The sequence below is a fragment of the Bufo bufo genome, chromosome 6, assembly GCF_905171765.1.
Source record: "Bufo bufo chromosome 6, aBufBuf1.1, whole genome shotgun sequence".
In the NCBI taxonomy this organism is placed as follows: domain Eukaryota; kingdom Metazoa; phylum Chordata; class Amphibia; order Anura; family Bufonidae; genus Bufo; species Bufo bufo.
Window position 1 is genome coordinate 124,086,612 of NC_053394.1, and position 26,411 is coordinate 124,113,022.

At 44.2% G+C, this 26,411-nt stretch overlaps 1 protein-coding gene across 1 annotated transcript in view; it reads right to left on the reverse strand.

Moving 5' to 3' along the window:
• Positions 1-22,339, reverse strand: part of ALOX5 (arachidonate 5-lipoxygenase) — a 142,334-nt gene extending 119,995 nt beyond the window's left edge. The window contains exon 1 of the mRNA XM_040436555.1: positions 22,122-22,339. Coding sequence (XP_040292489.1) covers positions 22,122-22,271 — 150 coding nt within the window. The 5' untranslated portion in view covers positions 22,272-22,339. The remainder of the gene's footprint in view (positions 1-22,121) is intronic.
• Positions 22,340-26,411: the final 4,072 nt, after the last annotated feature.

Sequence of the window (26,411 nt, forward strand, 5' to 3'; positions counted from 1 at the left end):
AAATTCACATTTTTGTACCATAGTTTGTAAACGCTATAACTTTTACCCAAACCATTTTTTTTTACCCAAACATTTTTTTTTTATCAAAGACATGTAGAACAATAAATTTAGAGCAAAATTTATATATGGATCTCGTTTTTTTTGCAAAATTTTACAAGTGAAAGTGAAAAATGTCATTTTTTTGCAAAAAAAATCGTTAAATTTCGATTAATAACAAAAAAAGTAAAAATGTCAGCAGCAATGAAATACCACCAAATGAAAGCTCTATTAGTGAGAAGAAAAGGAGGTAAAATTCATTTGGGTGGTAAGTTGCATGACCGAGCAATAAACGGTGAAAGTAGTTTAGGTCAGAAGTGTAAAAAGTGGCCTGGTCTTTCAGGGTGTTTAAGCTATGGGGGCTGAGGTGGTTAGAATTCGTGATATTTCGCTAATATTTTGTAGAATATTCGTCGAATATTCACAAATTCGAATATTTGTTATATTCTGCATTCTTTTTTTTTTTTTACTCGAAAATCGGCAAGGTAATGATCGTGTAACAATGAGTCATTGGCCCACAAGCAAGAAGCAGGGAGGAATCATGTGTTCAGATGGAAAAAATGACAAATATTCCATATAACGAATATATAGCACTACATTATAAATATTTGCAAATTCTCGAAGTGGCGATATTCGAGATAAAAATTTGCTTTTCGAATATTTGCGCTCAACACTAATCATTATAGCTCCTTTGCAGGGGTAATATAGCTACAAGCTGTTTGTATTTCCCATGTAATAATTTTTGAACCATCTTTTCTATAAGCTTAACATTGGCCCCTCCTTTCTCTGCTGTTCCAAGTTGACGTTGACGCCTTTGGACTCACCTACCACTTTCAGTTCCCAATCCGCCCCAAAAAAAATTCTATGCAGAAGCATCCCACAAAAAACAAAACAGAAAAACACATAGCTGTCATATAGCATGGAAGTCTATGGAAAATGTACAGGGGCGGACTGACCGGTCGGGCACTTCGTGCATGGTCCGAGGGCCCGGGCGGGATGGGGGCCCGCCGCAGAATAATATTATTTATTATCATTTATCAGCAGCGCAGTGGAAGAGTCTCTCCCTCCTCCCTGTGCTGCTGCTGCCGTGGCCAATAAGAAGAGGGACAGGGGGAGGGGCTGTGGCCAATGAAGATAACTGAGCTGTTAATACAAATGCAGGAGGCGGGTGCCGGAATCAAATAGCGGCACCTGACCTCTATGACAGGGAGCTGCATCGGAGGGGTTAACTGCCGCTGATCGCAGCTCCCTGTCATAGAAGTCGGGTGCCGCTATTTGATTCCGGCACCCGCCTCCTGCATTTGTATTAACAGCTCAGTTATCTTTATTGGTGGCGCCCCCCCCCCTCCAGTATAATAAACATTGAGTGCGGCCCCCCCCAGTATAATAAACATTGAGTGCGCCCCCCCCCCCAGTATAATAAACATTGAGTGCGCCCCCCCCCTAGTATAATAAACATTGAGTGCGCCCCCCCAGTATAATTAACATTGGTGGCGCAGTGGGAAGTGCCAATGAGGGTTAAAATAAATAAATAAAAATTAACTCACCTCCTTCAATTGGTCACGTAGCTGCCGGTCTCCTGTTTTCTTCAGGACCTGTGGTGACGTCACTGAGCTCCATCACATGGTCCATTACCATGGTGATGGATCATGTGATGTATCATGTGATGAGCACAGTGATGTCACCACAGGTCCTGCGTCCTGAAGAAAGTACAGAAGACCGGCTGCTACGCGATCAATTGGAGGAGGTGAGTTAATTTTCATTAATTTTTTTAACCCTCATTGGCACTGCCCACCAATGTTTATATATTTATTATACTAGGGGGGGGGGGCGCACTGCCCACCAATGTTTATATGTTTATTATACTGGGGTGTTGGGGGGGGCGCACTGCCCACCAATGTTTATATATTTATTATACTAGGGAGGGGGGGCGCACCGCGCCACCAATGTGTATTATGTTGGGGGGGTCGCACTGCGCCACCAATGTGTATTATGTTGGGGGGGCGCACTGCGCCACCAATGTTTATATGTTTATTATACTAGGGAGGGGGGGCGCACTGCGCCACCAATGTTTATTATGTTGGGGGGGGGACGCACTGCGCCACCAATGTTTATATGTTTATTATACTAGGGAGGGGGGCGCACTGCGCCACCATTGTGTATTATGTTGGGGGGGGGGCCCCCATGCGCCACCAATGTTTATTATACTGGGGTGTTGGGGGGGGCGCACTGCACCACCAATGTTTATATGTTTATTATACTAGGGAGGGGGGGCGCACTGCGCCACCAATGTTTATTATATTGACCTTCTACTACGCATTCTGCATTAAAGAATGCTATTATTTTCCCTTATAACCATGTTGTTATAAGGGAAAGTAATACAGTGAATAGACTTTCATCCTAGCAACCATGCGTGAAAATCGCACGGTTCAACCGGAAGGATGGATCCGGCATTCAGGCAAATCTTCAGTTTTTTTCGCCAGAGATAAAAACGTAGAATGCTGCGGTTTTATCTTTTGCCTGATCAGTCAAAAAGACTGACCTGAAGACATTTTTTCCGGTATAGAGCCCCTGTGACGGAACTCTATGCCGGAAATGAAAAACGCTAGTGTGAAAGTACCCTAAAATATTAAGTTTAAATCCCCCCCTTTCCCAATTTTACATATAAAATATATAAACAATAAATAAACATATTACATAGCGCTGCGTCCGAAAAGTCCAAACTATTAAATTATTAAAAAATAGGATAGGACTGTTCTATTATGGGCCGAACGTTTCATAAAATGCAAAATGCACGCGGCTTTTTTGGGTGTTTTTTTTTTGCACGGTATTGAGTATCGCAATACTTTTTTATGGTGACGAAAGCGAATCAAAACTTTGGTATCGAAACAACCCTACGCCAATCTGATCGGCGTAGTGTTGTCACGATACCAAAATTTTGATTCAGTTTTGATTTGGCGACTAAAAATGTAATTTGGCTCCTAAATTTTTCAGTTCAGGAGCCAATGGCTACTAGGTATTTTTTTTAGTCTGGAGCACTGTGCCCAGCAACCCGATTCCGAATGTTATGCTGGCCTGGTAATGGCAGCGGGGCCCGGTGCAGTCACTGTATTCTATTACACCGGGCCCCGCTCACTGTAATACTAATATTCATATGTGAACAACTTGAAATCCTCTGCGATCCTCTCCCTCTCTGTACTCACAAACTCAGTAGCAGGCCGGGCGGCAGCGCAACTCACTGATGTCACGCGCCTGCTCCTCCCACTTTATGAATGAAGCAGGAGGAGCAGGCGCGTGACGTCAGTGAGTTGCGCTGCCGCCCGGCCTGCTACTGAGTTTGTGAGTACAGAGAGCTCAGAGGGACAGGATCGCAGAGGATTTCAAGTTGTTCACATATGAATATTAGTATTACACCGGGCCCTGCTGCCATTACAGCACCAGATGCCGGCCCCCAGACCCTGTATTGGGGATCATTCACTCACAGGGACACTGTTATGGGGGGAACTGTGGATGACACATATATAGCATAAGGTGCTATATATGTGTCACCTACAGATCCCCCCCACAACAGTGCCACCCACAGAGCCCCCACAACAGTGCCACCCACAGAGCCCCCACAACAGTGCCATCCACAGAGCCCCCACAACAGTGCCATCCACAGAGCCCCCACAACAGTGCCACCCACAGAGCCCCCACAACAGTGCCACCCACAACAGTGCCACCCACAGAGCCCCCACAACAGTGCCACCCACAGAGCCCCCACAACAGTGCCACCCACAGAGCCCCCATAACAGTGCCATCCACAGAGCACGTCCAGCGTCAGATACCGGACCAAAGGTCTGTTTTACTCCAGGAAGCCCTCAGGTGGCTGCCAGCGACTAGAGGCTGACTTATTGCTGGAACGTAAACAATGCAGTTTCTCTAGAACATTGCAGCTCGATTTGCAAAAGGGACACTGTACCCAGACCACGTCAATGAGCTGAAGTGGTCTAGGTGCCTTTTGTGTCGCTTTAACTTTGAAATCTTATTAAAGATTGTGTAGGGTGTGGCTGGAGGCGGGGCATGGAGGCAGGACAAGGGTGGGGCTTGCAGCAGAACATGGGTGGGGCCTGTAAGGGGGCCCTTGATTTATTTTGCCCGGGGGCCCTGAGGGTTCTCAGTCCGCCCCTGAAAATGTATGATACTGCGTGCCTACACAAAAGAGGTATATGTTAGGCAATACTCCCAATGTACACTGTACGTCTGATGGAAACCTTTAAGATGATGGGAGGAGGACTTTTACCGACAAAATATGTGGCATTTCACTCTTATTAGAAGCGCAACAATTGGTTCTTCATCTTTTCCCAGACTCTCTTACCTCTAGGATATTGGCCCAGGTCAGACATTTGCTGTATGTGGCCCGTCTTCTTATTTCTAAATCCTACAGACTCAGTAGTCCACCAAATATTCAAGAATGGATATAAAAAGTGGATCAAATATACAACTGTTTCATTGGGATAATAGGAGAGTGACCAGATAGCACTCCTGGTCTGCCTGGGCCCAATACAGAGGATTCAACCATTGACACCTTGGAAATCCTGCTAGGTAAACTTTCTTGTTTCTTGCTTTTTTTCCTTATAGCTTGTTCATTACTCTCCTCTATTCCTCGAGAGTTGACACAGTAAACAAGGTTGAGACGGATGGACGGAGTGACCTCTCGCAATTTTCTTCGCACCCCCCCCTTTCACTCTCCCCTCACTCCCTCTCCTCCTTTCCCCCGCCATTAGGTTTACATAACAATTTATCTCCAGTTATTGCTATACCTTCCCTTATGCATGATCTCAGGATCAAGATGCCATCTAAAACTCAAAAAAGACATTTTGGATTTAGAAGTCAACATTATTATCTATATAGAAAAAATGTGGGGGTTCAGTCAGCACAACCCTGTATGCAGGTGCACATCGCTATGGCGAAATACACATACAAACGCAAAAACACAAATGCAATAGCACTCTGCAACCAGCACTCCGCCCTGCCTCTATGCTGGATGTTGAATGAGGCATTAGTGTACATTTTGGCCAAAGCGTAATAAGCCACTCACCACGTCAAGGTCGCCTCTATGAGTGGTCCCTAACACTAGTTCCTACCTGTTTATGGGCCATGATAGCCACACAAAGTCCAGGGAGCGCAGGTACAGCATGCGCGCCAGGCACACTCTGCTTTTAACCCCGTCCGGTGCCGTGACAGCTTTCATCGGATCCAGGGATGCAAGTACCAACATGCATGCTGAGCCCACTATATACTTCTCCTGGAGCCAAATGGCTACTGGTAGGCGCTGTAAAAGCAGACTCAGTTTTATACTGACTTTAAAACCAGCCTCCAGGGCAGACTAACTGGTCATGTGTGCATGACTGCATGGAGATTGCCACGCCTCCAATATATACTACAAAGAAAAAATGTGGGGGGTTCAGTCAGCACAACCCTGTATGCAGGTGCACATCGCTATGGCGAAATACATATACAAACGCAAAAACACAAATGCAATAGCACTCTGCAACCAGCACTCTGCCCTGTCTCTATGCTGGATGTTGAATGAGGCATTAGTGTACATTTTGGCCAAAGCGTAATAAGCCACTCACCACGTCAAGGTCGCCTCTATGAGTGGTCCCTAACACTAGTTCCTACCTGTTTGACGTGGTGAGTGGCTTATTACACTTTGGCCAAAATGTACACTACACTGCGTGCAGAATTATTAGGCAAATTAGTATTTTGACCACATCATCCTCTTTATGCATGTTGTCTTACTCCAAGCTGTATAGGCTCGAAAGCCTACTACCAATTAAGCATATTAGGTGATGTGTATCTCTGTAATGAGAAGGGGTGTGGTCTAATGACATCAACACCCTATATTTGGTGTGCATAATTATTAGGCAACTTCCTTTCCTTTGGCAAAATGGGTCAAAAGAAGGACTTGACAGGCTCAGAAAAGTCAAAAATAGTGAGATATCTTGCAGAGGGATGCAGCACGCTTAAAATTGCAAAGCTTCTGAAGCGTGATCATCGAACAATCAAGCGTTTCATTCAAAATAGTCAACAGGGTCGCAAGAAGCGTGTGGAAAAACCAAGGCGCAAAATAACTGCCCATGAACTGAGAAAAGTCAAGCGTGCAGCTGCCAAGATGCCACTTGCCACCAGTTTGGCCATATTTCAGAGCTGCAACATCACTGGAGTGCCCAAAAGCACAAGGTGTGCAATACTCAGAGACATGGCCAAGGTAAGAAAGGCTGAAAAACGACCACCACTGAACAAGACACACAAGCTGAAACGTCAAGACTGGGCCAAGAAATATCTCAAGACTGATTTTTCTAAGGTTTTATGGACTGATGAAATGAGAGTGAGTCTTGATGGGCCAGATGGATGGGCCCGTGGCTGGATTGGTAAAGGGCAGAGAGCTCCAGTCCGACTCAGACGCCAGCAAGGTGGAGGTGGAGTACTGGTTTGGGCTGGTATCATCAAAGATGAGCTTGTGGGGCCTTTTTCGGGTTGAGGATGGAGTCAAGCTCAACTCCCAGTCCTACTGCCAGTTTCTGGAAGACACCTTCTTCAAGCAGTGGTACAGGAAGAAGTCTGCATCCTTCAAGAAAAACATGATTTTCATGCAGGACAATGCTCCATCACACGCGTCCAAGTACTCCACAGCGTGGCTGGCAAGAAAATCTAATGACACCTGATGTGAACCCCATTCAGAACCTGTGGTCCATCATCAAATGTTAGATTTACAAGGAGGGAAAACAGTACACCTCTCTGAACAGTGTCTGGGAGGCTGTGGTTGCTGCTGCACGCAATGTTGATGGTGAACAGATCAAAACACTGACAGAATCCATGGATGGCAGGCTTTTGAGTGTCCTTGCAAAGAAAGGTGGCTATATTGGTCACTGATTTGTTTTTGTTTCGTTTTTGAACGTCAGAAATGTATATTTGTGAATGTTGAGATGTTATATTGGTTTCACTGGTAAAAATAAATAATTGAAATGGGTATATATTTGTTTTTTGTTAAGTTGCCTAATAATTATGCACAGTAATAGTCACCTGCACACACAGATATCCCCCTAAAATAGCTAAAACTAAAAACAAACTAAAAACTACTTCCAAAAATATTCAGCTTTGATATTAATGAGTTTTTTGGGTTCATTGAGAACATGGTTGTTGTTCAATAATAAAATTAATCCTCAAAAATACAACTTGCCTAATAATTCTGCACTCCCTGTAATGCCTCATTCAACATCCAGCATAGAGGCAGGGCAGAGTGCTGGTTGCAGAGTGCTATTGCATTAGTGTTTTTGCATTATTATCTATATATCTGACATTTTTTTTGTTGCTTACATGACACAGCTTAACAATGATGGACACATTTATAGGAGTGTTATCTCTGAGATCTCGTTCATGTATTTACTTATTGATTACTGTTGAAATTCTCAAGAAAAAGAATTTGAAAATGAAATGTTCAGATCAACGGTTTGTCATGTCTACCACATTTGCATGTTGGGATCATTTGCCTACACTTATCAAGTATGTTTGACAACCTAGGTGTGCTGTCATTGTCATAAAAATAAAAATAGTCTGGAGACGATATCAGTCCAGGGATTATTCACGTACATGCAAAATACTGTCGAAACAGAGATAAAACACACTGGGATCTATTCCTGATATGAAAATGGCAATGTACAGTGAAATATTCTTTCTTCATTCATAGATGACAATTTAGTAAAATGACTTACCGGTACGTGGTACACAGTAGAGGAACTGACAGCGCGCTGCCACAACATGTAAGAGCATTTAGCAAACTAAAACGGTCTTACGGTAAAAGCAGTGAGACTATGGAACTCTCTGCCTGAGGAGGTGGTGATTAGTGTTGAGCGTGAATATTTGAATCGTGAATTTTAATTGCGAATATCGCCACTATGAGAATTTGTGAATATTTTGAATATAGTGTTATATATTCATATTCATAAATATGCTAATTGTGAATTTATCGCAGATTTATTGCGAATTTATCGCGAATATCGGCACTTAGCAACATCCCTAGCAACCAATAGGAAAGTTGGCTATAGGAGTAGTGTTGATCGCAAATTTTATTGCGAATTTTCCAATTGCCGATTTTTGCAATCAAGAAAATAATGACGAGATCACGAATTCTCGAATTCGCGAATATATGACGAATATTCGCCCAAATATTCGTGAAATATTGCGAATTCGAATATTGCCCCTGCCGCTCATCACTGGTGGTGATGGTGAGTACAATAAAAGAATTCAAGAGGGGCCTGGATGTATTTCTGGAGTGTAATAATATTACAGGCTATAGCTACTAGAGAGGGGTCGTTGATCCAGGGAGTTATTCTGGTTGCCTGATTGGAGTCGGGAAGGAATTTTTTCCCCCTTAAGTGGGGAAAATTGGCTTCTACCTCTTTTTTTTTTTTTACTTTCCTCTGGATCAACTTTCAGGATAACAGGTCGAACTGGATGGACAAATGTCTTTTTTCGGCCTTATATACTATGTTACTATGTAAAGGAACATCTTATACATTGTAGGCATACCGGTGACTGATCGGTAATGTAACATGTCGATCTGTGCTCGTTTAGTACATTTAAATATACCAATAATCCTACAGTATTTGGTTGTATGATCAAAATTATAATCATTCGTCCCCATTCAATGATCCCTAGCTGCCAAATGAGTGAATTTCTTGAAATTTGATTCAGAAAAAAATTCAACCTGTAAAGTTGTAGATTACCTTCTCCGACTGTGCAACTAATTTCAAGCTCTTTAACGCAAAGCCAGCTTTAGTTATGTTAAAGGGACAGCGACATATATAGTTAGCTATAAATGCGTGGCTGCTGGCAGTAACAAACTGCACTATAGGATTTTTTGTGATAAAAAAAAAAAAGGTCTATAAAGGTTTTTCTGTTTGGTAGTAAATGTCTGTCAATGTGTATACACATACACACCACCTGGGGTCATGTGATCCTCTTCTTCATCTTTCCCGTCTTCTGATCTGAAAAACGTCTCATACCATTTTGAAGAATTCGCCTGAATTGAATCACCAAAAATTCAGATTCGGATTTGACCCACATTTTTGGAAATTTTGGGTTGATTTTAATTCGTTTAGAACTGATTCGCTCATCTCTAGCTGCCAAAAAAGGATTTTTACCCCCAACTTAAAGGATGCTACAAATGAACAGATTATTTACTAATGTGTCAGCTGATCGGCAGGAAAATTATCAGGAATGAACATTCATAGGAATGACTGATTGTTCAATTGAAAAACGATCTGTGTTAGGCTGGGTTCACACGAGCGTGTCCGGATTAGGTCCGGATGCGTCCCGGTGTGTTGCGGCAAACCCGCGCGAGTAGGAATGCAATTGCAGTCAGTTTTGACTGCAATTGCGTTCCGATGTTCAGTTTTTATCGCGCGGGTGCAATGTTTTTTGCACGCGCGTGATAAAAAACCGACTGTGGTACCCAGACCGGTGTTCTGTAGATTGTATTATTTTCCCTTATAACATGGTTATAAGGGAAAATAGTAGCATTCTGAAAACAGAATGCATAGTAGGTGATTGAGGGTTAAAAAAAAATAAAAAAATTAACTCACCTCCTCCGCGTAGTTCCCGGTCTCTTCTTTACTTCTTTAATGATGAGCTGTCGGCTAAAGGACCTTTGGTGACGTCAGATCACATGCTCCAATCACATTGTACATCACCACTGTGATGGACCATGTGATTGGAGCATGTGATCTGACGTCACCAAAGGTCCTTTAGCCGACAGCTCATCAGAAGAGACCGAGAACTACGCGATCAAGAGGAGAAGGTGAGTTAATTTGTTTATTTTTTTTAACCCCTCCAGCGCTATTTTACTAAGCATTCTGTATTCAGAATGCTATTATTTTCCCTTATAACCATGTTATAAGGGAAAATAATACAGTGAATAGACTGTCACCTAGCAACCATGCGTGAAAATCGCACCGCATCCGCACTTGCTTGCGGATGCTTGCGATTTTCACACAACCCCATTCACTTCTATGGGGCCTGCGTTGCGTGAAAAACGCAAAATATAGAGCATGCTGCGATTTTCACGCAACGCACAAGTGATGCGTGAAAATCATCGCTCATCTGAACAGCCCCATTGAAATGAATGGGTCCGGATTCAGTGCGGGTGCAATGCGTTCACCTACCGCATTGCACCCGTGCGGAAATCTCGCCCGTGTGAACGCAGCCTAATAGTGCCTTAAGAAAGGGTGCCATAGTAAAGTATAGACCAGATAGTATACCCTGTGGCCCACATTTAGGACTGTATATACAACAAGGCCTATGAGAGCAGGTGTCTAAAGGGCAGTTTACGCGGGCTGAGAATTCCAAATTTACCGGCAATTACCTGACGAACGAGCAAAACACTTGTTCATCGGCAAATAGATCATTTGTGTGAGCACAACAATTATTGCTTACCGGCAGCAGATTGTGCTGTGTAACCACGATCTGCAGCTGGCAACCAAAAAGTCAATGGAGGACGAGCGATGGCATTAGCGATCACTCACCCAATATTGTGGAGGAGATCACTACATACAGGCTCAGACTGGCCCACTGTGGAAAAAGTGAATCCCATGGTGGGCCCCTGAGCAAGGTGGGCCCCTAGTCCCCCATTTAACACCCATTATCCATTGTGTTATGGACGCATCAGGTGGCTGAGATGACTTGTAGTGAGTGCAGAGGCAGACAGCCAGTATCATCTTTCATCGGGGACTTGCCTTCTCAAAGTCACAGCAGGAGCTCCCATAATCAGTCATCTTGTAGTCTCTTGCTGCTGCCTGTCAGTGTGTGAGCAGACATGTGGCTCCACAGTGGGCCCCAAGAAGAAATTTTACTAGGAACCCCAGTCCGACACTGACTGCATGTAAATACAGCGCTCTCCTCCACTGACAAGCAAGTGACTGTTGGGAAGGAACGCTTCTCTACAATCGCCTGCTGTATCGTCCCATGTAAAGGGACCTTAAGGCGCCAGGAAGGAGGGGAAAACCAATGATTTATGTTGACTCTTTCACCTTAGCGCTGCTTCTCATGTCTTCTTATCGCTAATTTTAGTTTTTTGCAGCTACAAGATACAAGAGAATTAAAAGTAATCTCTTCAGGAAGGCAGTGTAAGGCTTAAAGGGAACCTGACACCTAGAAAATGCATATTAACCCTTTACCTACCATCGCCATACATGTACGGCGCTGGAGCGATAGGCAAACATGGCACCCGCTCGCACGTGCAGCAGGCGCCATGGCTGGCAGATCTCCACTGTTTCAAACAGCAGAGACCTGCAGCTAATTACCGCGACCGGCAATAAGTGAGATCACGGCATCAAAAGGGTCAAGAATCCGGAAGCTCGCGCTTCCGGGCATTTTACCAGCATTCTTTGTGGCCAATGAGGATGTCTGTAATTGGTTTCAATGCTCTCAGTCTCGCTGAAGAGGCTGAGAGCATTGAAGCTGCAATTCTTATATTGGCCTCCAGGTAGCAGGCCAACATAAAAAATTAGCAATAGTCAGTAATAAATGCATTTGAGAAATCCATGATTGTTCAAAAAAATAAATAAATGCATTTTGTACATTCATATACAAGCTTCAAAACCATTACAAAAAGTAAAAAAAAGTGCTAAAAATATATAAAAAAATATAAAAGTTTAAATCACCCCCTTTCCGTATAATAAAAAATAAATACGTAAATAACAAAAAATATAAACATCATGGGTATCACCGCAACTAAAAACACCCATACTATTAAAATATAAAAATATTTTTCCAATACGGCGAATGGTGTAATGGTAAAAAAGGTCAAAATGGCCAATTTACAATTTTTTCATTGCTACTCTTACCCCAAATTTTTTATCAAATGTGATCAAAAGTCACACTTACTCCAAAATGGTATCAATAAAAGGGGCGTAGTCAAGCAGCCGAGCCGGATGCACGCAGCTCAGTGAGCTCCACTGCAGGCAAATTACAGCTCTTTTCAATGCAGTCATGAGCAAACTCATCAGAGAAAGAAGCAAAGAAACCCCTGATATGGACAGATTTGTGAAGAAAGCTGAGGTGAGAAACCAAGATGGCGCCGTCCCTGCACGCGGCCCTCCTAGCGGGAGGTGAGGCCGACTCTGATGGCGATAGAGACATTGAGCAGGAAGACGCGGCTACAGCAGATGATCTGCCAATATCTAGAGAGTTCATGAAAGAGCTCCTTAATGCAGCTTTAGAACCTATACGCCAAGACCTGAAAGAAATAAAACAAGACATGCCACAAATGGGCTCCCGGGTCGAGGTGTTGGAGGCCGCTCAAGTCGCTGCAAATGAATTTGGTGAGCAAGTATCTCACAACTTGGATAATGCTCAGGCCCACCTAAACTACTTATACTCCCTGGTCGGAGACCAAGACAATAGGGGGAGATGCAACAATATCAGGCTCAAGGGGGTCCCCTAGTCAGTAGGTGCCACAATCACTCAGTTTTTTTAAACGCCTTGTTCCAACTGAATCACCAGGGACCTTTGCTATTGACAAAATTTATTGCGCACTGGGATCAGTGCCTAAACTTCAAGAGCCCCCTAGGGATGTGATATGCCATTTGACCAGCTTTTTGGCTAAAGAGCAAATATTACCAGCAGCCTGATCCAACAGGGCTATTGAGATTGAGGGATCAGCCATAACTGTATTTCAAGACATGACTCTTAGGAAAAGGCGACTCCAAAAGCCCTTGCTAGATGTTCTTCAGAAATGACAACTGACCTATAGATGGCTTCATGCTTTTGGTCTTCTGATCAATACCCCGAACCACAAGCATGTCATCCAAGCTCATGCGGATCTGCAAAGGATATATGGCGCTTTGGACATTCCTAACCTCGACATCCCGGACTGGTGCCTTGCACAGAATGTTGCCTTCCTACCTCCTTTAGTTGTGGACTCCTAGCAAGCCGCCCCAGCTAAACCGCAGAGGCCTAAGAAAGGCCTAAGAAAGGCAAGCCTTCAAACAACAAGAAGAGATCTGAGGAACACTGAATAAGGCCCCATGCACACGACTGTTGTGTGCATCCGCGCCCGTTGTTCCGTTTTCCATTTTTTTTCACGGACCCAGTGGGTCCGTGGAAAAATCGGAAAATGCACCGTTTTGCAGCCCCATCCATGATCCGTGTTTCCTGTCCGTCAAAAAAATATGACCTGTCCAATTTTTTTGACGGACAACGGTTCACGGACCCATTCAAGTCAATGGGTCCGTGAAAAAACACGGATGCACACAAGATTGCCATCCGCGTCCGTCATCCTTGTCCGTAGGCTACTTTCACACAGACGGATCCACTGATCCGTCTGCATAAAAGCTTTTTAGATCTGATTTTTCACTTCGCTTCTAAAATTGCTAAGTAACCATGGCAGCCAGGACTGCAGTAGCGTCTTGGCTGCCATGGTAACCGATCGGAGCCCCAGCGATTAAACTGGGACTCCGATCGGAACTCTCAGCTGCCACCAATGATGGGGGGTCGGTCATTTTAATTAGGGGGGGGGGGAGGGGGGGGCCACCAATGTGTTAAATACAAGGAAAGGAGGGGGAGGGGCGGCCGCACTGCGCTACACATACAGGACCCCGACACCAAGCATTTGGATCAGTCGCACCAACTGTATGTACCCAGCTCCAAAGACTTGATAAAGGAGTATTCTCACTCCGAAAGGCGTTGTCACCCGAATGAATAAATAACTTTTAAAAAGACGTCACTCGCAATTGTGGTTTTGCGCCAAGAGGTATCATATTGTGTACAAGTTAGTACACAGTTATTTTACAGTATTCTACATCACTCCTCTGGAGTGCTGGCAACTCCAAGGATTGAGAAGATACCGGCAGCATACCCCCTTCTGATCGAACCCCTCCCCCCTCCGCCTTTGCAAGTGTTGTACTGACACAAGCACAACACCAGAAGGTGAGTGTAACAATTGAAACAGCACACTTTCTAAATCTGATACCAAAAATTACTACCCTATGAGCGCCTTGTTTCCCGTTTATTTTGCCAAATTTGCCTTAAATACAAGGGAGGGAGGGAGGGGTGGCCGGCCGCACTGGCCACCAATGTGTTAAATACAAGGGAGGGAGGGGGGGGGGGCGGCCGCACTGGCCACCAATGTGTTAAATACAAGGGAGGGAGTGGGGGTTGGCCGCACTGGCCACCAATGTGCTAAATACAAGAGAGGGAGGGGGGGTTGGCCGCACTGGCCACCAATGTGTTAAATACAAGGGAGGGAGGGGGGTGTGGCCACACTGGCCACCAATGTGTTAAATACAAGGGAGGGAGGGAGGGGGGGCCGGCCGCACTGGCCACCAATGTGTTAAATACAAGGGAGGGAGGGGGGGGGGGGGCGGCCGCACTGGCCACCAATGTGTTAAATACAAGGGAGGGAGGTAGGGGGGGCCGGCCTCACTGGCCACCAATGTGTTAAATACAAGGGAGGGAGGGGGGGCCGGCCGCACTGGCCACCAATATGTTAAATACAGGGGGGGGGGGGGGGAGGGAGGGGGGGTCTGCCCCCTGCTGCCTGGCAGCACCTGCCAGGCAGCAGGGGGCAGTCATGTACACAGTTCTTTTAGTATATTCTAACCTGAAGCGTCCCCATCACCATGGGAACGCCTCTGTGTTAGAATATACTGTCGGATCTGAGTTTCACAATCTATCTCAAATCCGATGGTATATTCTAACAAAGAGGCGTTCCCATGGTGATGGGGACGCTTCAAGTTAAAATATACCATCGGATTGGAGAAAACTCCGATCCGATGGTATAAAAGGGACTCCTGACTTTACATTGAAAGTCAATGGGGGACGGATCCGTTTGCAATTGCACCATATTGTGTCAACGTCAAACGGATCCGTCCCCATTGACTTGCATTGTAAGTCAGGACGAATCCGTTTGGCTCCGCACGGCCAGGCGGACACCAAAACGACTTTTTTTTCATGTCCGTGGATCCTCCAAAAATCAAGGAAGACCCACGGAAGAAATAACGGTCACGGATCACGGAACAACGGAAATCCGTTTTGCGGACCGCAAAAAAAACCGGTCGTGTGCATGAGGCCTAACTCTGCGTCTCTGTCAGCTTCGATCGATCACAGTTTGTCACTCATCATTTTCTCCTAATGCCTTCGAATTGCAACACAAAAGATATCTGGCTGCAGAATCTTTGGCACACCTGGATACCCTGAGATCAGAATTGAAAAACCTGTTAAATAGTCACACTGCTTTTTATCCACTCAATATAAGTACTATGCCCACAGAAACAAAGCATCTAAGATATTATTATCTCAAATAAAAAAAGAAAAGCGGCCTCTTTTATTTCCCTTATTAAATCTGCTGACTTCCAAAAATACCGTAAAACAGATTTAATAGTGAAGCAGTTCTATGATTACTACAGTAAACTCTATAACCTACATGATCCACGCTCTCTCAACGTGTAAGCAAAACCAAGCAAATTCAGGATTGGCTTAAAACATTAAACTTGCCTTCCCTACTGCCAGAACAAGCCCAAAAGCTAGAAAGCCCCTTTTCACTTTTGGAATTGCAAAAAGCCTTAAAAGAGTTACCCACGAATAAAAGCCCCGGCCCAGAAGGCCTACCTATTCATTATTATAACTAATTTTAAACAATACTTCTACCCCGCCTATTGGCGGTTTGTAATGCAGCGCTAGGGGAAAAGTCGCTCACCAGATCTATGCTCTCAGCTTAAATCTCCATTATCCCAAAACCTAATAAAGACCACTCCCTATGCTCCAATTATCGACTTATCTCACTCCTCAACAATGACCTTAAACTATACGCCAAAATGCTGCTAAATAGATTGAAAGCCTTTTTGCCAGATCTCATTTCGCTGGAACAGGTAGGGTTAATCCCTGGGAGAAAAGGGAAGAGTAATATTGCGAGAGTGATCCATCTTATGCAATTAGCTAAAAGTTCTGCAATGCCTTTAGTCTTACTCAGCATGGATGCTGAAAAGGCATTTGACAGAGTTGGCTATTTATGTCCCAGGTACTGGCTAAATTTGGAATCCCTGCAACCCTTATAAGTGGAGTGATGGCTATGTATAATAACCCAACGGCACAGGTACTGGTTAACATAACTCTTTCCCCCCCATTTGATATATCCAACAGGACCCGCCAAGGTTGCCCGTTGTCCCCGTTGCTTTTTGTCCTTGTTATCTAACTACTTTTACAGGCCTTCAGGTGATCAGACGAGGTGAAGGGGATTCAGGTTGGACCCAATACACACCAACTAGCAGTGTTCGCTGATGACGTTTTACTATTTGTTGCGAACCCTGAACAGGCTTTCCCGGCGATCATGTCGCTTCTCCAGGTCTTTGGCACTCTCTCCAATTCTTCAGTAAATTTTTCTTAATTAATTGTACTTAATGTTTCTTTAGCCTCCTGATTGCAGGCTGGTTTACAACAATCCACCCCATTCCAATGGACTACTCAGTCAGTAGTATTCCTTGGAATAAAACTTACCCCAGATTTCTCATCCTTGTTCTCAGCTAATTTTCAGGGTCTGTCGAGGATCTTGGAGGACCTGCTAGATTCCTGGGAAATACCCTTCGTTTCATGGTTTGGCCGAAGGACCCTCCTTAAAACTATCTTGCTCCCCAAGGTGCTATATTGTTTACAAGCTTTACCTATCCCAATCCCACGCGTATTTTTCCAAATGCCTACAAGATGTTTTCTCATCCTTCCTCTGGGGACGGGATAGACCCAGGTTGCCCCATAAATACTTAATTCAACAACCTAAAAAGGGAGGACTGGGGATCCCTGATCCATATAATTACCATAGGGCGATTATATGCGCTCTGTGCCTGGACTGGCTCTGTCCCCATATGGGGAGGATTGACATTTCCATGGAGGAAGCCATGTCTAACATTCCTCTGCGATCACTTCTATTCCTAGACCACTTCCTAGTTCATAAAATGCTCTGCACTACCAGCACTATAACATACTATACAGTAAGGATTTGGATAGACTCTAAGTTTATATCTAGTTTAACACCACACCACCCCGCCCTTATGCAAATACGAGATGTGCTTTCAGCATCCTCACTGACCTTTTGGGCAACATTGACTGATACAGCGAAATCTTTAAACACCCCCCTTTTGTCCATATGCCCCGAGGATGATATCCCATCCTATTCGAGCTTAAAAGCAAATCCATGCTTTCCCCAGCCCCCTCAGAACTTTCTGCCTTTGAGACTCTGGCACTACAGAGCAAGGAAGCCAAAAAGATCTCTAAATTATACAACATTTTACTATGTCTTATAGGTCCCAATACATATAGAAACATAGAATGTGTCGGCAGATAAGAACCATTTGGCCCATCTAGTCTGCCCAATATACTGAATACTATGGATAGCCCCCGGCCCTATCTTATATGAAGGATGGCCTTATGCCTATCCCATGCATGCTTAAACTCCTTCACTGTATTTGCAGCTACCACTTCTGCAGGAAGGCTATTCCATGCATCCACTACTCTCTCAGTAAAGTAATACTTCCTGATATTACTTTTATCTCCTCATGGGAACAAGAGTTGGGGATCCATTTTACAGAACAAGAGATGCGTTCCTTGATATCAGGTCCCACCATGGTGTCCAGGTGTGTCAAACTGCAGGAAAAGAGCTATAAGATACTGATTCGATGGTACTACACCCCTCAAAGTCTCCACCAGATGTTCCCAGACGTCAGTCCCATTTGTTGGAGATGCAATAATGATATAGGCTCTTACAGGCATATATGGTGAACAATGCCCAGAATCGCTGCATACTTGACAGAGATTTGCAAGTTATTATCTAACCTTGGCAAAATGACGGTTCCAGTATCCCCAAAATTGTGTCTATTTGGTATTTTCTCTGGCTTCCAGGGGTCTAAATAGACACAAAGGCTATCCCACAGCCACAACCAGACTGCTAATAGCTACATGCTGGAAACAGACAGACCCTCCCTCAATTCTACACTAGATTAACAGAGGAGACCAACTTTACCGTCTTGAGCAACTGACGGACTGGAAAATGTGCACACCCCAAAAATGTATAGCTATATGGAAGCCCTGGATAGCACAATAGCACTTAACACCCTGGTTATTAACCTTTCGGAAGCACTCAATATTAGCACAACTGATCTTATCTTTCATATTCAGACCACCTCTCGGTAATATATTTTACTCTTTTTGGGGGACATGAGATGTACTATTCCCCCCCCCCCTTTTTCCCTCCCTTCCTACCCTTCCATCCCACCCCATCCCAGTATGTTTTCTTTTTATGGCTTTAGAATTGCAATATGTATATGTTTATCACTGATTTATAACCGCAACTTTATTGAGAATGATCCTTTGTTTTATATGAAACTTGTCATATTCGCGGCAGTACACATGTGGCCGCAATTTTAGTGTCATGTACATGTTGTACTTTCTGATGTTATGATGTACCTTTTAAAACACCAATAAAAGCAATTTTTAAAATAAATAAAATGTTATCAATAAAAACTACAGATTGTCCTGCAAAAAATGAGCCCCCCACACAGCTCAGTAGATATCACCATAAAAAAGTTTTCCCAAAGTTTACACTTATTTTTACACTATTTAGACATAAAAAACTATACATTTTATGTAATCGCACTGAACCCAGAGAATGAAGGGCATGGGTCAGTTTTGCCACAAAAGGAACGCCATGGGAACAAATCCTGTAAAATGGTGGAGGAATTACGTTTTTTTTCCAATTCCACCCCATTTGGAATTTTCCCACTACATTGTATGCATTAGAAAGTACAACTTGTCCCGCAAAAAATAAGCCCTCATACAGCTATGTGAACGGAAATATAAAAAAGTTATGACTCAAGGAAGATAGGGAAGAAAAATGAAAGCGAAAAAAACTCAAGTATCCTAAGGGTTAATCTGCCAGCAGTACCTTATTGCAGCCTGTAGCATGATTATAAAGTTGTCTGTGTCTTTTCTGTACAATGCGCCAAAAGTTAAAAAAAAAAGATTTTTATTCATGTGGCCGCACTATGTAGACAATAGTCTTGAAGTCAAGGAGGCAGCGGCTTTCTCGCCTGAAGTCAAGAGTGCCCCGCCCCTTTCCCGCCCTTTGGCGTTTGATTGATAGGGTTTCCAATTCCTTCACTACTGGACGTTCGAGCGTAGTTATGGGCGTGCGCTGTGTCCCTGCAATGCCGGTGCCTGCGCACTGTTCCCCTCCGCTGTGAGGTACTTTCTAGAGCAGGCATGCTCAACCTGCGGCCCTCCAGCTGTTGTAAAACTACAACTCCCACAATGCCTTGCTGTAGGCTGATAGCAATGAGCTGTTTGGGCATGCTGGGAGTTGTAGTTTTACAACAGCTGGAGGGCCGCAGGTTGAGCATGCCTGTTCTAGAGGCTTAATGCTCAGACACTCGCACACAAGAGCCTGCGCATGCGCGAGACTATGTTCGAGTGTCCGGCAGTAAAGGAATCAGAGATCCTATCAATCAAACGTTAAGGGGCATTAAAGGTTGCGCTTGACTTCAGACGAGAAAGCCACTGCCCCATTGTTTACATAGAGGGGACAGATGAATAAAAGTCTTGGAAAATGGAAAAAAAGGAACAGCCAAAGAATAAAGGTGTCCTTTCCCTAGCAAGAGATACGGCGCATTCAGATAAGATACTGCAATGGACGGATTTTTTTATACAGACCACTCACAGGCGATCTCCACGTCCTATCTGTTTCTTGCAGACCCACTCACTTGAGTGAATAAATTTTAAGAGAAAATCAGAGGTGGATGGTGTATACAGTTTTTCTAATCATAGCATGTACCATTCATTGATGGAGATGAATTCGGACTTGTGCATTAGGTTTACACATAGGGAGCTGAGTAAGGGTAAAATTAGATGAGATTTTTTAACCACACTGTAAAAATTTCATCAAAAAAGGAGTTTAAAGTCGCACTCAGTTTTATCAGGTTTACTGCGGTTTTGTGATGCAGTTATTTGCCATGCATTTTTTGAAAGTTAAAAATGTAACACAAATGTATTCCACTTCTATAAACGGCCGATAAACACATCACAAAACCACAAAAATCACCGTCAAACAAAGTTCGTTTTCAACAATGTTTTTTTACTACATGGTCGAAATTATTTTATTTAGCTACTGTATACCTTCAAGTCCAGCCACACTAACAGGGGCGTGAGCCCTACACGTGTCTAGGGTAGCATACACTCTAAAGCCTCATTTACACGTCCGTGTCCGTTTTCAAATCCGTGAGACGGTCGTCAGTGATGCATCCATGAAGCTGTCCATAAAGGATCCGCGTTGGGTCCATGTGTCCGTTTTTTGCTGTCCGTGTGCCATCCGTGCTTCACTGACACTGAACAGCTGAAAAATAATTGACGTGATGGATCCGTGAACACGGACAAAATAGAGCATGCTTCCGTGCTAAAAATACCGACCTACGGAACGTACTAAAACACTGATGTCTGATTACACACATTAAAATGAATGGGGACGTGTGCTGTCCGTGGAGAACACGTACAGCACACGTCTGTGGAATACGGACGTGTGAATGATGCTTAGGGCTCATGCACATGAATGTATTTTGTTTCCGTGTCCACTCTGGGGTTTTTTAGGAACGTTTCTGGAACCATTCATTTCAATGGGTCCTCAAAAAAAACTAAAGTTACTCTGTGTGCATTCCGTTTCCATATGTCTGTTCCGCAAAATAATAGAACATGTCCTTTTATTGTCCTCATAACAGACAAGGATAAGACTGTTCTATTAGGGACCAGCTGTTCCGTTCCGCAAAATACAGAATGCACACGGACGTCGTCCGTATTTTCTGCGGATCTGTGTTTTGCAGACTGCAAAATACATACGGCCGTGTGCATGAGCCCTTAAATACAGCCCTGTCCATATGTACTAATATTGTCTGGACAGTGTAAACTTAGTCTGGAGAATAAATCTTGCACATCTTTAGACTGTCTAGTCTTACTTTACACTACCTATTTGTTGGCTTAGTTTATTCCAAAAATGCACCAAAATTATGGCACAGGTTTCAGCACACAGCGTAACATTTTAGCCACTCCCTTTCTCACAAAGCCAGGCCCTTTATAATAAGTCATGCCCCTTGTCTGGCGAGTCCTAAAAAGTCTAGAAAAGTGTCTAAAACAGGTTAATAAATGTGATACAAAGCACTACTCTGGCTTCCTGGTGCATATTGAGCCAGAATTCTGGTGTATTCAGATTAGTAATTCCCCCCTCCCCCCCACTATAGGGTTTGACAAAAACAAGGCAAAGATTCTTAGTTGAATCCCATTCATCAGTTTTTATCAGTTCAATCAGGATGTGTTTTAACAGGTTTAAAGAAACAGCATGCTACTTTCTGAATATAGAACCTAATTTAAAAAAAAATATTAGAAAAAAAATGGTATTTTACACAAGTTATCCATCAGTTTAGAATAGTTACACAAAACAATAAAAAGAAATCTAATAGCAAATGACGCAAGTGTGAGCATAATCTGGTTCAGTAATGAATACCATAATGCAAGACACAAATGAACATCCCATATACTACAAACACAACAGAAAATTGGTGGTGATAGGGGTTAGTTTTTTTCTGCATGGAATAGCTTTTAGTCAAGAGGAAAAGAAATCACCATATCCTTATGGTAAAGGTCTTTAAAAAAAACTTTATGTACACCTTATAGCACTGTAATTTGAGTATGTTTGGTGCTTTTTTAGATACTGTATTGAATAACACCAAATTAACAATTTTTCAATTTTTTTATTTTTTATTCTATTACTTCAGTTCTATATTCTACTCTATTCGTGATATTGCAGCTTTAACATATTTGTTAGCATTATTTTGTCATTAGTTTAAGTACAGGTTTAAATAAAATGCATGCATGATGGCTAATAACTAGTAGTAATTGAAGTTTGCCTATATGAACGATATAATTAGCTCCTTGTAAACCACATGGTCAGTAGTTTGTGTTTTATAACAGGCGTGAAAGCTAGTCATGGTATATAGGAGATCAGTCACACTTACCGCACCCCTCTCGAAATCATTGTAGAAAGGTTTATCCAGCAAATTCTTTTCGCTGCAGCCTTTGGATCCAACTAGTGTAATATAGATATAATCATCTGTACCAGCAAACCACTGACTGCCTGTAGTCACCGTGATGGTATATGAAGGCATCTTGCGGGTACCAAAGAGATAGCAGTATGCCTTAGTGAACAGCTCAGCAGGGCTGCCAGGTTATATCTAGACAGGGTGTTATACTTTGTATGTCCTCCCCTACTTGCTGAGCCCTTCCTCCTATTTTCACTCAACACATTCTTTACTCTGAGGTTTTCACTTCCTCTTTTGTATCATGTCTATGTTGCTTTCAGGTATTTTTAGGTAATTATCATTACGGCTTGTGTAATTCTATCAGGAATTGGTTAACTTTTTTGTCCACTTTCCCTCATTTTGGCTTTCCTAAAATGCCACCAACCTCTAGGCAGCAGTACCGCTCGGCATACTCACGATCGTGCAACGTTTTGCTATACTATCAATCAGTCACTTTTTTAGCATAGCTTTTATACACCATGAGCACTTTACATAAAGATTTACTGCCCATAAAAACATTAGACTGCAGGGAGACAATTATACTGGTCCACATCAGGGGTGCACGTAGCCTTCCTGCTGCCTGAGGCAAAAACTGAAACAGCGCCCCCCCTCCCCAATGCCAATTTCTTAACCTAACCCCTTCCCTTCGGCTGCCCCCCCCTTCTTGCCCCTACCTGAGGCGATTGCCTCACCTGGCCTCATTAGTGGTGCACCCCTGGTCCACATTTACTAATCTGTCTGCGTCTAATATCTGAAATGGAACAATTTTGCTGGGCTAGGGTTTGTATACCCTTCCCCCTGATCTGCTTGAAAGGTGTGGGGCTTATATGAAAACGTAGGTTGCTTCATGGGAAACCTTTTTACATTTAGTCATTGACTACTGATTGCCTCATCTTGCCATGTGTTTTTCTAACAAATAAAACTTAACTTTTATTGGTTCTTTTATTTTATTAATCTTATCTAACCACACTTATTTAAAACTTTTATCAGGCGTTCCCCTATTCTAATGCTGTATTGCATGTGTTATTTCCTGATCCGGTAGCTGCGCGCTAGCTCCAGATTTTCCCTGGCGTCTGTTGGTTCCTTCTATATCTCGCACTTATTGGGTACACCTAATATTTAAAATCACCTCATGCACTGCCCCCATGGGGTGATTTTAAATCCAAATTGAACGGTTGCCCTTTCAATTTGGATTGTCGTGTCTGCGTGAATGGAGGAGAGCATGTAAACGTCACGCTTGTCTCTCCATTTCACCGCGAGCAGTTCTTCTTTACACAAGGCAGCCCTCTCCCTCCTTGCAAGACGGGTAGTAACGAGCCGTTGGGGGAAGCCCCGGCGACTAGGTTGCGCGGTGCCACAGCAGCCAATCTGTTCTAGAAACAAATGCCTGAAGAGAGGCACACTTGTGTAGAAATTGTCCACATAAAGGTGGTACCCCTTGCCAAATAAGGGTGACACCAAGTCCCAGACTGTCTTCCCACTGCTCCCCAGGTAGTCAGGACAACCGACCGGCTCCAGGGTCTGATCTTTACCCTCATAGACACTAAATTTGTGCATATAGCCTGTGGCCCTTTCACAGAGCTTATACAATTTGACCCCATACTGGGCGCGCTTGCTTGGGATGTATTGTTTGAAGCCAAGGCGCCTGGTAAAATGTATCAGGGACTCGTCTATGCAGATGTTTTGCTCAGGGGTATACAAATCTGGGTGGCCTCTGGGACGAGAAGTGCTATTATCACTAAAGTGCAGGAAACGCAGGGTGGTCTCAAATCGTGTCCTGGACATGGCAGCAGAGAACATGGGCATGTGATGAATTGGGTTTGTGGACCAATATGACCGCAATTCATGCTTTTTTGTCAGGCCCATGTTGAGGAGAAGGCCCAGAAAGTTTTAAATTCAGAAACTTGGACGGGTTTCCACCGGAAAGACTGGGCATAAAAGCTTCCCGGGTTGGCGGCTATAAATTGAGTGGCATACCGGTTTGTTTCTGCCACGACTAAGTCAAAGAGCTCCGCAGTGAAGAACAGCTCAAAAAACCCCAGTGCCGATCCGATCTGAGCTGTCTCAACCCGAACTCCAGACTGGGCGGTGAAAAGGGGAACTACTGGTGCGGCTGAAGATGGGGGCTGCCAATCAGGGTTTGCCAGCACCTCAGGGGCTCTACGGGCCTGTCTGTGCGGTGGCTGCGACAGGGGAACTACTGCACGTGCCACTGTACCAGCTTCAACTGCCCTTCTGGTGCTCGCCACTTCACCATGTTCTACGGCAGTGCTGGTACTAGGTCCAGGGAGGGCTGCGCTGCTGGTGTATGCCTCACCACGTAATCTGACAGCACCAGCCCCACTCTGCTGCCCTTGAAGCGGATCCTGCGCAACCTGTGGTCTAGCAACACGGGGCCGGGTACGCCTGGTGGTATCAGGGACCTCAACCCCATCGTCCGAACTTTGGGTCAGACTGCCACTCCTTTCTACAGGTTCGTATTCTGACCCGCTGGATTCGTCAGATGAGGGTTCCCATTCCTCATCCGACTGGGTCAGAAGCCTGTAGGCCTCTTCAGAAGAATACCCCTTACTTGCCATTTGGTCAACTAAAATTAGGGGGTATTCCCTGAGACTACCCAAGAAAAAAAGCAAGCCTGTCTTACAAATGGGAGGCTAGCGAAGTACAGGAAGCCGCTGCGATTGATAAAAAATATCAAAACTGATTTTATCGCCGCAGCGCTTGTGTAGTGATTGTGCAGTGATAAAAAATAAAATAAAATTTGTCACTGCGGCGGGGCGGGCGTGGGTGAACGCATGTGTGGGCGACCGATCAGGCCTGATCGGGCAAACACTGCGTTTTGGGTGGAGGGCGAGCTAAGGTGACACTAATACTATTATAGATCTGACTGTGATCAGTTCTGATCACTTACAGATACTATAAAAGTACCAATGCTGATTAGCGATACGCTAATCAGCGAATCAGTGACTGCGGTGCGGTGGGCTGGGCGCTAACTGACGTTAACTACCTACCAAAGGGGCCTAAACTAACCTAAAACCTAACAGTCAATACTGACAGTTTACACTGATCACTTTTTTCCCTTTCACTAGTGATTGACAGGGGTGATCAAGGGGTTAATTGGGGTGATGGGGGGGGGCGTGATCTGGGGCTAAATGTATAGTGTTTTGTGTACTTACAGTGATGTGTGCTCTCTGCTGGGACCAACCGACGAAAAGGAACCAGCAGAGAGCACAGAAGCCATTTAACACATTATATTTATAAATATAATGTGTTAAATGGCTTGTGATTCGATTTTTTAAAAGTCACCAACCTGCCAGCGATGATCATTGGCTGGCAGGCTGGTGACGAACTTCTCCTGCGACTTTTCCCTGCCCGCACTGCGCATGTGCGGGCCGGCTATGCTCGTAATCTCTCGTCTCGCAAGATGACGCTCCGATGCGTCTACGAGGAATAACCGGGCCGCCCGCAGGACGCATCCCTGCGTTAGGCGGTCGGGAGCTGGTTAAAGCCTCTACATGTGTAGGGTACATATGTAAAGTTAGCTTCATGGGAAATGCACTTTTTTGCACCAAAATTGCACCACAAATCTGGCATAAAATTCTGTCTCAAAGTAAGGCTCTTTTCACACTAGTGATAGGAGAGCTCTCTGGATCCGGCATCGATGGATGGTACCTGAACGCCTGTCAGCCCTATTAACTGTAATAGGATCCGTTGGAGATCTGGCCATAACCCGGCAAATATGCCCAAGAATAGGCCGGACAACAACCGCTGCGGTCAAGGTTTTCTGTCCAGCTGATTCCCTAGCCTAAGTCAACCAATAGTACAGAATCAGGGAGAAGTGTCTATCCCAGCACCACATTTATCATCCAGCCTAAACTCCTGGGATAAATCAGGTGCAGGTCTAGACAGCCTGAGCTTACACCATCTATCGTATTAAGGCGCATTTGCACGCTCCGACCATGCAGGCATGTATCAGGAAGAGGCTGTTGCTTCATGATAACTGCCTGATTATCAGGCATGTAAAGAGCTGAATTAGCATGCAGTAATTTCCTCCACTGTAGGGGACGAGCGATGGCTACCGTCATTGCTTGTTCTCATACAGATTCATTTCTGTAGGCAGCAGATCATGGCTTACACAACACAATTTTCTGCCAGAAACGATGATTTGCGTTCATTTCACCCGACGAACTGCAATTTTTGTTGTTCATACTAACATTTGCTCTTTCC